Source organism: Anomaloglossus baeobatrachus, chromosome 1, assembly GCF_048569485.1.
Source record: "Anomaloglossus baeobatrachus isolate aAnoBae1 chromosome 1, aAnoBae1.hap1, whole genome shotgun sequence".
Lineage (NCBI taxonomy): Eukaryota > Metazoa > Chordata > Amphibia > Anura > Aromobatidae > Anomaloglossus > Anomaloglossus baeobatrachus.
This window is the reverse complement of record NC_134353.1, coordinates 486,166,237-486,178,640: the sequence shown is the minus strand read 5'-3', so window position 1 is coordinate 486,178,640 and position 12,404 is coordinate 486,166,237. Positions and strand designations below refer to the sequence as shown.

At 41.7% G+C, this 12,404-nt stretch overlaps 1 protein-coding gene across 3 annotated transcripts in view; it reads right to left on the bottom strand.

Annotated features, from left to right (window-relative positions):
• Nucleotides 1-9,571: 9,571 nt before the first annotated feature.
• The window catches only part of NCAN (neurocan), a 350,580-nt gene continuing 347,747 nt past the window's right edge, over nucleotides 9,572-12,404 (bottom strand). For all 3 annotated transcript variants that reach the window (XM_075315342.1, XM_075315351.1, XM_075315359.1), the window contains one exon: nucleotides 9,572-12,044. In XM_075315342.1, the coding sequence (XP_075171457.1) occupies nucleotides 11,845-12,044 (200 nt within the window). In that variant the 3' untranslated portion in view covers nucleotides 9,572-11,844. The remainder of the gene's footprint in view (nucleotides 12,045-12,404) is intronic.

Here is a 12,404-nt window from a genome sequence, read left to right as displayed (position 1 = left end):
TTTGCAGACAAGGATGCAGATTGACTCAATAGTGGTTTTGGCGCCAGACCAGATCTAATATATACTATGCAGCTGCCATTGCTGCAGTACTGTTGGTGTATCTTTGCTAGAAATTGGTTAACTCCGGGGTACTTTCCTGTGTTACTTATATGTGTGGGGGAAGGGCAGGGAATTAGAGTTTCTGCTAAGATTGTTAATTGGTGTGGTGGTCCAGGGACAGCTCCTTCATACACCTAGTGATTTACACCTTGTAGTGTTTACAGAAGTTCCTGTTTAGGTAAACTGTTCCTGTTGTTTCCTGTCCTATTGGAGTCAGTTCTTGGCCCAGCACGCTTATCCCGGTTCTGTAACCGGGTGCATTACACCCCCATTACCTTTATTGGTTATAAAAAGTTTGTGTTTAAACCTAGTCTGGTCTCGTTCCTCGTTCGTGACCCGCTGTATCCTGGGAGTAACCTCTCGGTTTCACACAGTGTTATATCTTTAAGCAGGTAAATGGTTAATAGCAAGGAAGTAAAAGAAGGTTAGTTGCAGCTTATCTTCTTGTATATCAATGATTAAAATGGTTGTCCACAACCCCTTCACAATTGCTATATTGCCTCTTATAACGTAAAACCAGCCTATACTCACCTCCAATGTCATTCTTGCAACATCAGCATCGGTTCTTCCGGGACTCGCGTGATGTTGTTGTACTAAGGGAGCAATGCAACTAATCAGTGGCTTTTTAAATCTCACTTCCTTTGGATATAACTGACATTAGGAGCAAGTCATAGAGCATCTCCATCTCTTACTTCTGCCAGGTTTCATTTTCATCTGAAGAAAAGGGATTAAATGGGACCGTAGGTGAGTATAGATTGTTTTTATTATATAATGGGGATTATAGCAATTGGGAAGGGATTGTACCAGTTGTGGATAACCCATCTAATTGCAAAAATGCAATGAAGTATAGGCAGACTGGAGAGTCATTTGAAGAGATATGTTACCTTTATTGTAGAGGTCAGGTGTGAACTGTTGCAAGAGGCTGGTAACTTGCTAAGAGATTGCTATAGAAAACACTTAAAAGGGTACACCAAGAATATAATAAAAGTAACTAAAATAAAGTATATTTAAATATTACAAATGTTATTACATGCCTTACACAAAAATGAACCAGAAAGATAATCTTTAGTTAGTGTACTATAAGGATTTTAAATATGACAGCTCCCAGCAGTTTCCATCTGTCCCACATCATAGGACTGGCTGTGTAAAGATGTCTGCTGGAGACAGACATTGGGTGAGGGCAGTGTCCTGTCAGGTATTGTGAACGCGCATTCCTATATTCAATAAAACATGATAGAACAAGCAGAAGACTGTTTGTATAGTTTAGTCAAGTGGCTCCATGCTGTCCTCCTGTCTTCCAATAAACCTGTCAGGCTGATGAGATAAGTGTTCAATCTCAGTCAGCTGGAAAGGTTATATTGTGTTTTAGCCTTCACTCTGCTCCTCCACTTGTCCTGTCCGATTTGGTGAACAGAGGAATGTGGTTTCACGATACCTGAGAGGATGCTGCCCTTACTTGATGTCTGTCTTTAGCAGACGTCTTTATGTGATGCCCTGGACTAGCCAGGTAGTCACAGATAGCGCCCCGCACAACACCAGTCCCACACAAGGTAACACCAGCCAACCACATTAAACCCTAGTCACCTCCCTCAGTGCTTAATGGACACACCAGGGGGGCGGAGCCAGGCAGTTGGCCCCGCCCACCGAGGAGTTCAGAGGGCCTGAGGCAGGGAACAGTCAGTAGTCAGTTGAGTTCAGTTCAGTTGTGGAGGAGTGAAGGAGTCTGATAAGTGCCGGGGTTGAAGCCCGGGCACCTTTGGCTAGGAGGCATATGGTGGCCTTAGCCTGCAGGAGCTGGGAAGACGGCTTGGTGGAACTGTGGTGGACCGGGACAGGGTAGTGGCCCGCCGGTACCGACCAGGGGAACCGACTCAGAAACCGGAGCACACAGGGGGGTACTCAGACACTGAAACGAGGTCCAAAACCGACTGGACTGAGTTAATTCACTGATTGCAGTCTGGACTATAGGTCCTTTCCGTCCTTTCCCACCCAAGTCCTGACTGAAGACAACAGCCCACTGAGGGGGATAGAAAGCCACCGCACAGGCAGAGAGATCCCCCTGGCCAGCGTCTGGGGGCAAACGGGCTCCTCCGACACATACAAAGCCGGGGAGCGGACTCCCGTTGTTGAAGCGCAGGCAGTCTCCACATACACTACACGGTGCAGGAGAATGGCAAAGACCACCAAACCGGGTGGGGGACCAGACGTAGCCGGCTGCGGGCACCAACCACCATCAACTTTGTTTACCAGAGACTTGTGTGTGTCAATAGCAGTGAGTACAACAGTGTCATGCTGCCGCGCACAACCCTGCACCGCCCAGCTACTTCTCCCCAACGGGTCCCGGGGCCATCATCCCTGCCCATGGAGGGGTTAACATCTTGCTGCATCACCATCTTCCCCGGGTGCCCCGTAACCGCAGCGGTGGTGTCTACACCTTCACCACATCCTGTGGGTGGCGTCACGAACTTAAACACGGCTCCGGCCGTACACCTACCTACCACCCCCCTAAGTAGCGCCAGCACCCTTTCAGAGCGAAGTGACCCTGGGTCAGGAGGTGCTCGAGCCACCCACCAACGAGCCCGGATCCGAGCGGCTCGGCTGCAGCCGAGCGCAGGGCGGTACATTTACGCAGCCTATCCTAAGACGGCTGAGATACTGCTGAGAGCTGATATATTTAAAATCCTGAGAGTGCACTAACAAAATATTACCTTTTTGCTACATTTTTGTGTAATAAAGGTATTTATTAAAATGTTGGCTATAGGAGAAAGGAGTCAGGCCTTGTCCTTTTGCTGAAACGTGAATAAAAGTAATATTGGCCTTTGTACAGTAGATATTGCTCTATAATTCATATAATGAATAATATAATGGCAAAATTCAATCACTTGTTCATGGTAGTTGTATTGTGGTAATAGTAACATTATTTTCTGGCTAATGTGTTTAGTTCATGACATTATCGTAACATAATTCAGGCACTTTCTAGTGGTATTGATAATAGCCATGGTGTATCGACATTATTTGAGACTTGTTTTTGTAGTTATCATACATTATTACCCAATGAAACAAATTACGGTAGTTGCCTCATTTTGTAATCTTCAGTGGCAGACTTGGAATCTGATGGGACAAACCATGCACTATTTTCATAAATGATCAAAAAAAATCACGCTTTTCCAAACAGACTAGTGGATGAAGTTAATAATTTATAGTTGTTGGTATTTCTATCTGGTCACTCTTCCACATGATACCATTGGATCTTTCAGGGATACAAACTATTAAAACATGTATCTGTACAATACAATAACAAGGAGTTAGTATGACTAACTTACCAGAAACAATTGAATGTTTTCTGCATTAGCCAAACTATTTATTAATGTATTTCCACTCTTTTCAAAAAAACTGTGTGTGCAAAATGTTTTCTTATTAAAAAAATAATAAAAAAATAAGTATTGCTGATATGTGGTATATAAAAATAAAAGTTGTGCGCAGCATGTGTCATTTCTCAAACATTTCATTTTTAAATACATATGGGATTTTAACATCACCACAGAGTCAATCATGTTCTGTCATATTCTATGTAGTTCACTAGGGCAGCCAGCGGGGAGCCTCCAGTGTGAACTCTGGTGACCTGACTGCCGGATTGCTGTGCCGCCGTGTCCCACAATCTAATAATCTGGAAGTCACTGGACTTCACACTGGGGGCTCCCCGCTGCCCTCAGTGAACTCAGTTGAACCTGCTGCCGTATTGCGGGACACGGGTGCACAGCAGTCTGGCAGTGGGCTCAACTTTCAATGAGGGCAGCGGGCAACCCCTAGTGTGAACTCCAGTTTCCTGACTGCTGGATTGCCTGACTACTTTGCTGCCATGTCCTGCAACCCAACAATCCAACAATCCAACAGCGGTAGCATGGGAACCCAGCTGTGATCTGGTGAACTCAGTGACGTTACTGCTTCTCACAGCCAGGTCCTCTAATGCCATCATTGTGTCCCAGAGTCTGCAGTGGTGAGTCATGTTTTCCTATACTGCAGTCTCTGGATGTAGCAGAGCCGGGACCATCGTAGGAAATCATGTGAATTATGTCGGACTTGCAGTGGTGTTTTTGGGCATGAATAAAAGGCTGAAAGAGGGTGTGTGTATATTTTATTTCAAATAAATGATTCTTCAGTGTTTGTTTTTTTTTTTTACTTACTGGTTAGTAATGGGGGTGTCTCATAGACCCCTCCTAATTACTAACCTAGGACTTGATGGCAGCTGTGATTTTTAACAAATTACAGCTGTCATCAACCCCATAAATTACCCTGATTGCCCCTGCCCCATGGCAATTAGGATGGTCCCGGTAAAGCACCAGAATTGGCTCATGTTATGGATGCGACAATCCTGAGGTGGCTACGAGCTGGTATTTTTAGACTGGGAGTGGCTAATAACCTTTGCTATTCACACCCTGTTTTACCCATAGTGGTTATTAAAAATAGGGCGGGAGCCCATGACAATTTTTTTAAATTATTTATTTCTTTTTACACTACCATACAGCAAACTGACTGCAACCAATCACAAAAAAGAGGATTACCTAGATTCTTGGAAATATTAGCAAATCTCCTGGGCCCCTGCAAAACCTCCAGATAGTACAGTTCTGAAAATGTTCTTATGTTTAACATTAGCATACTCCATCATTGGACAGAGCCGTGGTTTCAAATACACAAAAGTGAGGTATGACAGAAGTTTTAAAAGGGCATGAAAGAGGCCTGAATGGGGGCATGGCCACCAGGAGAAATTTTTAGTGGTGTGCTTCGCGTTTCACAATCAAGTGCTCCCAGAAGGGCATTCAGGAAAGTTGTTAAGTATAGTTTAGTATCTTAAACCTCAGCAGTATATCGAAATGCAGGTGGTCATGTACAAAAATGTGGTAGCATATTAATTGAAGACTATGGGAAGAGACGGTATTGTGGAGAGATGGTTTTGTAGTTCATTTGTGGCACCCTGCAGTGAGAGCAGCAAAATGAAAGGTGTTGAGTACAGAGTATACAACACAGCTTTCATGTCACAGAGTCCATTAACTCTACACAGCTGATGCCATTCAACACAGTTGTAGAAAGTAAATTAACAAGATGCAAAAATGTAGCAGGGGAGAAAACCACCCAAGATATATTGTGACACAACATTTTTACAGCTGCCTAAGGAACCCTGCTAATCTTATTCAGATTCATTGCAGTCTTCTTCTGCTTTTAACTGTGCCCTCTGGAACACTATCTCAGTGTGTAACAAACTCCTCTACAAATTCTCTCTCCTTTACTGATCTCTGACCACAACCTTTTTCCTTGCATGTTAACATGTGTTACCCCTCCTAAGACACCACTAAGTATCACACAAAAAATATCATGCCATTAACATCTAGCATCTTGAAGATGAAGAATTTACAGTCATTATTGTCCCCCATCTCTTCCATATCAGGTCCAACTTTAGCAACAAAACATTGTAAACTCGAAGCTGCTCTGGAAGCAGAAGCACTCCCGACATGCAGAACAAAACAGCACAGATGACAGAAACCCTGGCACACACCACTGACACGTTTTCTGTAGTGTTGCTCTAGGTATGCTGAATGTCTGTGGAGAAAATCACACACTTAACACTAGAAGTCTCAGAAATTTCGAGTTCCCCCCTGAAGTCCCGAAAGAGGGTCAAATGACCCTTAGTCCAAACTGAATAGAACCAACCAGAAACTAATGGCTAAACTCAATGGAAAACAACAACCTCCTGTGGTGTGACAGTAATGGCCTTAATTACAGAACAAAGGACAGTGATTATAGGATGTTAGCTAAAATCCTTCAGGTCATTCGACCCGTCTCTGGGTTCCAAAGGTAGAAATGTTAAATGACCCCTCTCTGGGACTTCTAGTGTTAAAACATATAGCTGTGCCCTTCATCTTGCCAAATAAGTCTCTTCACCACTCTACTACTCAATATTTCAATATGATTATTTTGACATTTTTCATTCTCTTCCTAGTTCAAAAGTATCCTATCATCAATCTCATTGCTGTTGAGGACCACTGTTTTTAAACAAAAAATTCACAAAAGGAAATTATCTCCCAAACTCCAAATGGAGTCAGCCTTAGGTCCCCTTTTCTTTTCTCTGTACACAGCAACTATTGGGACACACTGTCACAGATTTGGCTTTCAGCACCATCTCTTTTCTGATGGCACTCAATTATACACATCTTTTTCTGACATCACCCTGACACTACTACAAAATACCAGTGATTATCTGTCTGCTGTCTCTAACATCATATTTTCACTCTATCTGAAACTGAATCTTTCCAGGACTGAACTTCTTTTTCCTGCTCCTAGTAACCTATCTGCACCTCTTATTTTCATTTCTGAGCGATTTACTACCTTAACTCCCAAGTAGCACTTTTGCTGTCTTGGGGATATATTTTAAGATCTTTCCTTTACGCCTAATATCCTGTATCTCAATATCCATTGTTTCACTTGCTTATTTATGTCAGACACATCTCAAAAATATTTCCAAAATCTCACTTTTTTTTTACCTTTAAAACTGCAAAAAATGTTTATTGCCGCTCTGATTCATTCTCATCTTGACTATTGGAATTACTTACGGTACCTATCGGTCTTCCTCTCACTAAACTCTTCCCTCTCTAATCTATCCTGAATGCAGCAGACAGACATATTTCTCTACAGCCTCCATCCTGTGCCAGTCATTGCACTGGTTACTCATCTGCTACAAAATACAACATAAACGCATCACACTCTGCACAAGCTCTGCACAGTTTTTCACCGTCCTTCAACTAATTTCTCATCTCTATCTAACACTCTACCCATGATCATCCATAATTTGAAATACCCACTTTCGTCTCCAAAACTTCAATCCAATTCATGTGCGATTAAAACACCACTCCAACATTTTTAGTTTTTTTTTCAGCGCTGGAGTGGTGCTTTAAATGTAAGTCCCCTTCTCCTGTCATATACCCACCTTCTGGTGGCTTCATTGTTTTCAGAGCCGCTCCTGTCCCGTGACTCCATATTGTACCCGTAACTTCTAACTGGCCGGAAGTCTGAAGTTATGTCACAATACAAATCTATGAGAACCAGAATGAGGCTCTCATAGACTTGTATTGCATTGTGATTGCCAGCGTCTCCATGAAATATTGAAGCTGTTGGCAGGTCACAAATCACAGGAGAATGACTGGAGTGAAGCTGGAAAAACATGAAGACACCAGAATATAAGACAGGGGAGGGGACTTACGTTTAAAGCACCACTCCAGAGGTGAAATAAAAACAAATGCTGGAGTGGTGCTTTAAACACATTTCTTTAAGTTAGCCTATCAAATCATCTCACTATTGTAACTTTTCTCTGTTGTCCCTTCCTACACTTTTCTCAAACTCTGGTCCCACACCCTTCCTTTCCAACTATAATACTTGATGTTGGCTGGTGACTGGCTCATATAAATTTATATGCATACCATTTTTTTCTTTTAAATTGGCTGCTCTATATACTCCAAACACTTTTTCCCTTTTGTGCCATCCCTATTTCTTCATAGATTGTCAGCTTGAAGGCAGGAACTTTACTCGTCTTGTTTAAATTAGGGAACCATAAATTAATTTGTACCGTGTTTCCCCGAAAATAAGACACTGTCTTATATTACTTTTTGCCCCGAAAAAAATGTGCTAGGGTTTATTTTTGGGGTAGGGCATATTCACGAGGAAACACGGTTGGGGGTAAGTTTATCCCCCCAAAAAGCAGACCCCACTTCCCAGGAGACTCATACTGACCAGACCCCAGAGGTCTGCGTCGCTCCCAGGTCCTCCTGTGATCTTCGGTGGCCACTCCCAGCATATATGCTCCACATAGTCTTTCCCTGTTTCTGGCTGACACTGCTATACATCAGATCACAAACACACATTCACAGACATATCAGATCGCACACACAATCATACACACACCATATCCGGTGATACTGATTGCTTCCCGCCGACAGGGGAACCTGGGTTGCAGTGCAGTGGAACACGAGGAGGAACGCGTAGAGAATTTGTGATGGAATGCATTGATGTGTTCCACCACAGGTCCTCTATGCGTTCCATCACAGGTCCACGCGGTCTACTGCGTACCAGGTTCCCCTGCCGACCAGAAGTAATTGTCATCTCCGGATGTGATGTGTGTGCGCGATCTAATGTGTGATTGTGTGTGCGATCTGATGTGTATTTGCGATCTGATGTGTGTGCGATCTGATGTGTGTGCGATCTGATGTGTTCCCCATCTGATATGTTTGTGTGTATGATCTGATGTGTGTGCATGTGCAATCTAATGTGTGTGGCTGTGCAATCTGATGTGTGTGGGTGTGCAATCTGATGTGTGTGCATGTGTAATCTAATGTGTGTGTGCGATCTAATGTGTGTGGGTGTGCAATCTGATGTGTGTGAGTGTGCAATCTGATGTGTGTGGGTGTGCGATCTGATGTGTGCATGATCTGCTGTGTGTGTGTGTGCGATCTGATGTGTGTGCATGTGCAATCTAATGTGTGTGGCTGTGCAATCTGATGTGTGTGGATGTGCAATCTGATGTGTGCATGATCTGATGTGTGTGAGTGTGCGATCTGATGTGTGTGGGTGTGCAATCTGATGTGTGTGGGTGTGCAATCTGATGTGTGCATGATCTGATGTGTGTGAGTGTGCGATCTGATGTGTGTGGGTGTGCGTTCCACCGCAGGTCCTTAATGCGTTCCACTGCAGGGCCTCAGGTTCGGTGTCTGATGAGTATGATTGTAGAGTCTTCTCTCTTCTTTCTTCACTCTTTTGCGGTTGGGTTGTCCGCTATCTATCATGAGGTGTCCTGCAGTATTCTTTAACTTTTTTAGCTGAAAGGACACTTCATCATTGAACCGAGACTAGGGCTTATTTTTGGGATCGGGTTTATATTTAATCCTTATGCCGAAAATGTGGAAAATTCCTTGTAGGGCTTATTTTTGGGGTAGGGCTTATTTTCAAGGAAACATGGTATAACCTGATATTGTTTGCCTATGCACCTATTGACTTGTAAATGTTGTGGAATATGTTTGCGCTAAATAAATACAATTATTATTTGTATTATTATGGAGGGTACTGATGTTTTATTTGCAATTGGAGATACATTTTAAGAATAATAAAGTGAAAATGTGATTTGCAATTTGTTACATAGTGCATGTTGTTATATGTAGGAGTATATAATAGCAGTAAGCTTATCTTGGTGGGACTATGTTCAGCACCGCAGGCAACATATGACAATTTATTAATTGTTAGACTTTTTTGTGCACTTAAATCTTCTAGTCTGTATTATATGACCTCTCAGTTTTGTGAGACTTAGTTATCTCTAGTATCATGGACTGTTTTGTATGTCCCAAGTAGGACAGTTCATTCAATGACAATGTCTGAATGCTGATTTTCTGCAACATTATACACAAAAGATAGCAAATACATTATATAAAGACACTTGATTTGTTTATCTTTTAATCCAAAAAAATTCTGGGAAGTCACATGATCATGTTCTGCAATGTAGATTCTATAAAGAATGTGATATACGTAATAATCAAATACATGGCTCTTTCAACTTCTCAACTGTATTCCCCTTTGGAACCTAAAAAGATCACAAAAGCCAATCAGGTTATGACGGCCGTACATATTCCTATCAATGACCATATTCAAAGCAACACAATCATAGCTGGTAAACATAACAGATGGATGCTATGGTATACGCACACTACTATTTTTCCTCCATTATTCGTCAGCATACACTTTGCTATTCTTCAATAATAAATGACCATTAAAAATGCTCCATTACGTATCCTATTTTATTTTTATAGCCAAACAGGAAGGAATAATATAGGAAAAAATTACTAGTGTGCATGATCCCATTCTATGATTTTTATTAATGTACACAAAAGATATATAAATGCATAAATGTACTCACTCATACCCATAGTTATCAAATAACAAAGGTTGAGCAAGAAGACCCAGCAAGAACTAGAAGATAATAATCCTACCACAAAACGGCACTACATTTCATCTGTAAGCAAACAGTAATAATACAAAAGACAGAACCCCCCTCCCTTTCCCCACCCATTCCCTTCACCAACCCCTTCCCTAGTCCTTCAGAAACGTAAAATTTGTATATTACACAATGATGCTGGTAGAGCAGGGCATAATAAATCATCCCCTAGCATTGGAGCTAGGAAAATAAGACTACTGCTCTATATTGAAGAGGACATTCCTTTTTTTTTCATTAATTGACTTAAATGCACCTAGAACAAGAAGGAGCAAGAAGCACATAAGTGGTCCATTTATTTGGCTTTACAGAAATATTGTGAGCTGTTAATGATGCATGTGATTTTCATCTCTCCTTACATTGCCTTGGAGGAACATGATAGAAGAACAAAGGTCACCTCAAAAATTGTGGTTGGCTCCAGAGGAACAATGGTGTAAGATGTAAATGTTTATTATGCTGTCAATTTAATGAAAGTTAATGAATCTTAACCAGATAATAGATACTGCTCATTCCTTCTTGTTGTACATGTTTTTCGATTGTCATTTCCTTAAAGAAGCCACCCCAAGAAGTTGTTTTTATTAAATCTGTGTATATGTGCATGTAGTGTAGTGTGAGTATATTAATATATTCAACTTCTGCCGCTCTCTCCAGTATCCAGTGTCGTTCTGCTCCTCTTCTTAGTGAGGTCTCTTCAGACTCCATGGGTCTGTGTGAAGCTGAAGTGGCTTTTACAATGTAAGTCTATGGAGCCTCAAAATGAGGCTCCATAGACTTACACTGCAAAAGAGGTCTCCAATTCACGCATCTAGTGTAAAGTTAGCCAGATAGTCTGAAGGGTGGTGACATCACTGAGAGGAGGAGCAGAATGGCGCTGGATCTTAGACACAGTGGCTATAGATGAGTATATTATTAAACTTACACTGTACTACATTTATATATAAACAGATTCCATAAAAATATCTTTATGCAAACCATTTCTTTAAGAAAATGGGTGATATAACACTTTCAAACCACCAAAACCATGCCATAATAAAAGTCATAGACTGTTGGAGAGAACACAATTAAGGAATCCTTCCTTAAGCAATATGGTTCCACAGCAATAGGATGATCAAAATATACTATGATGTTTCAGTCACTGATTTATTGATGTGCTTTTTTCTGTTACACACATCTAAGTATCAATGTCTTCCATTGGTTAATGGATTTTTACGTATTCTATTTCACATGCATAAGGGCAAGTCACATGTGAACTTCTCCATTCAGATGACCATTCTTCAACAATCAGATAGCTTCATTCTCTTCTTAAGGTAACGTTTTTAAAGAAGACGGCAAAATGTACCCTATAGCCAAGACCTAGGGTTCACGATGTTGTGATGTCTGCTCTTATATAACTAATGGATATATGATAAATAACACAATAAACTGCATGATGTTGATTGATCTTCTGAATTTTGTATCTATTTCCATACTGTCAGTTGGCTTATAGGCTAATGGTGCCCAGTTAGACACAATTATAAACACCAGATTTATTCAACAAAAGAATTAGATCAATAATAAACCTGGTACTCCTTGCAGCAGGGACTTACTAGGAATAATCTTGCAAATATCTAATACTAATTTCTTCTGGAATTCATAAGTCTTCTCCTGCATCGTGTTGGTTGCTCCCAAACAAAATGGGTTTCTCAGTTGAAGGTGGAATGCACAGGACAATAAGTGGATGCTCATTTATAGTAAGTGTCCTTAGCTCTCCGGTGTAGGTGCTGCTCTTCTTTTCTCCTCTCACGGTGGGATTTGTGCTGGTGATGATGATGATGATGGTGGTGGTGGTGGTTATTATTATGGTGGTGGCGATTGTGATGCTGGTTGTGTGGATGGTGTCTGTGCTGGTGATGATGTCTTCGTGTCCTGTGATGTCTTCGGGCTGTTTGGTAAAAGAAAGTTTATTAATATACATAATTTATGTTATATGATGTAAGATTTAGGATAATAGTCCATTCTTGTTTGACCCTAGTGATAGAAAATTCTGTATTGGAATCAGTACAGGAGCCATCGCTATAAGACAGGGTTCGGGAACCTATGGCTCGGAGCCAGAAGTGGCTCTTTTGATGGCCACATCTGGCTCGCAGACAAATCTTCCAGTTTGTTAGACGCACTTTTTTCCCCCAAAACTGGGGGAAAATTGGAGGTGCGTTTTACAAACTGCATATTTGTTACCGGGGTGGCAATGGTGACACAGGGTCGGTGATACTGCGAGCTCGTGGGGTGTCGTGGTGGTGGGTGC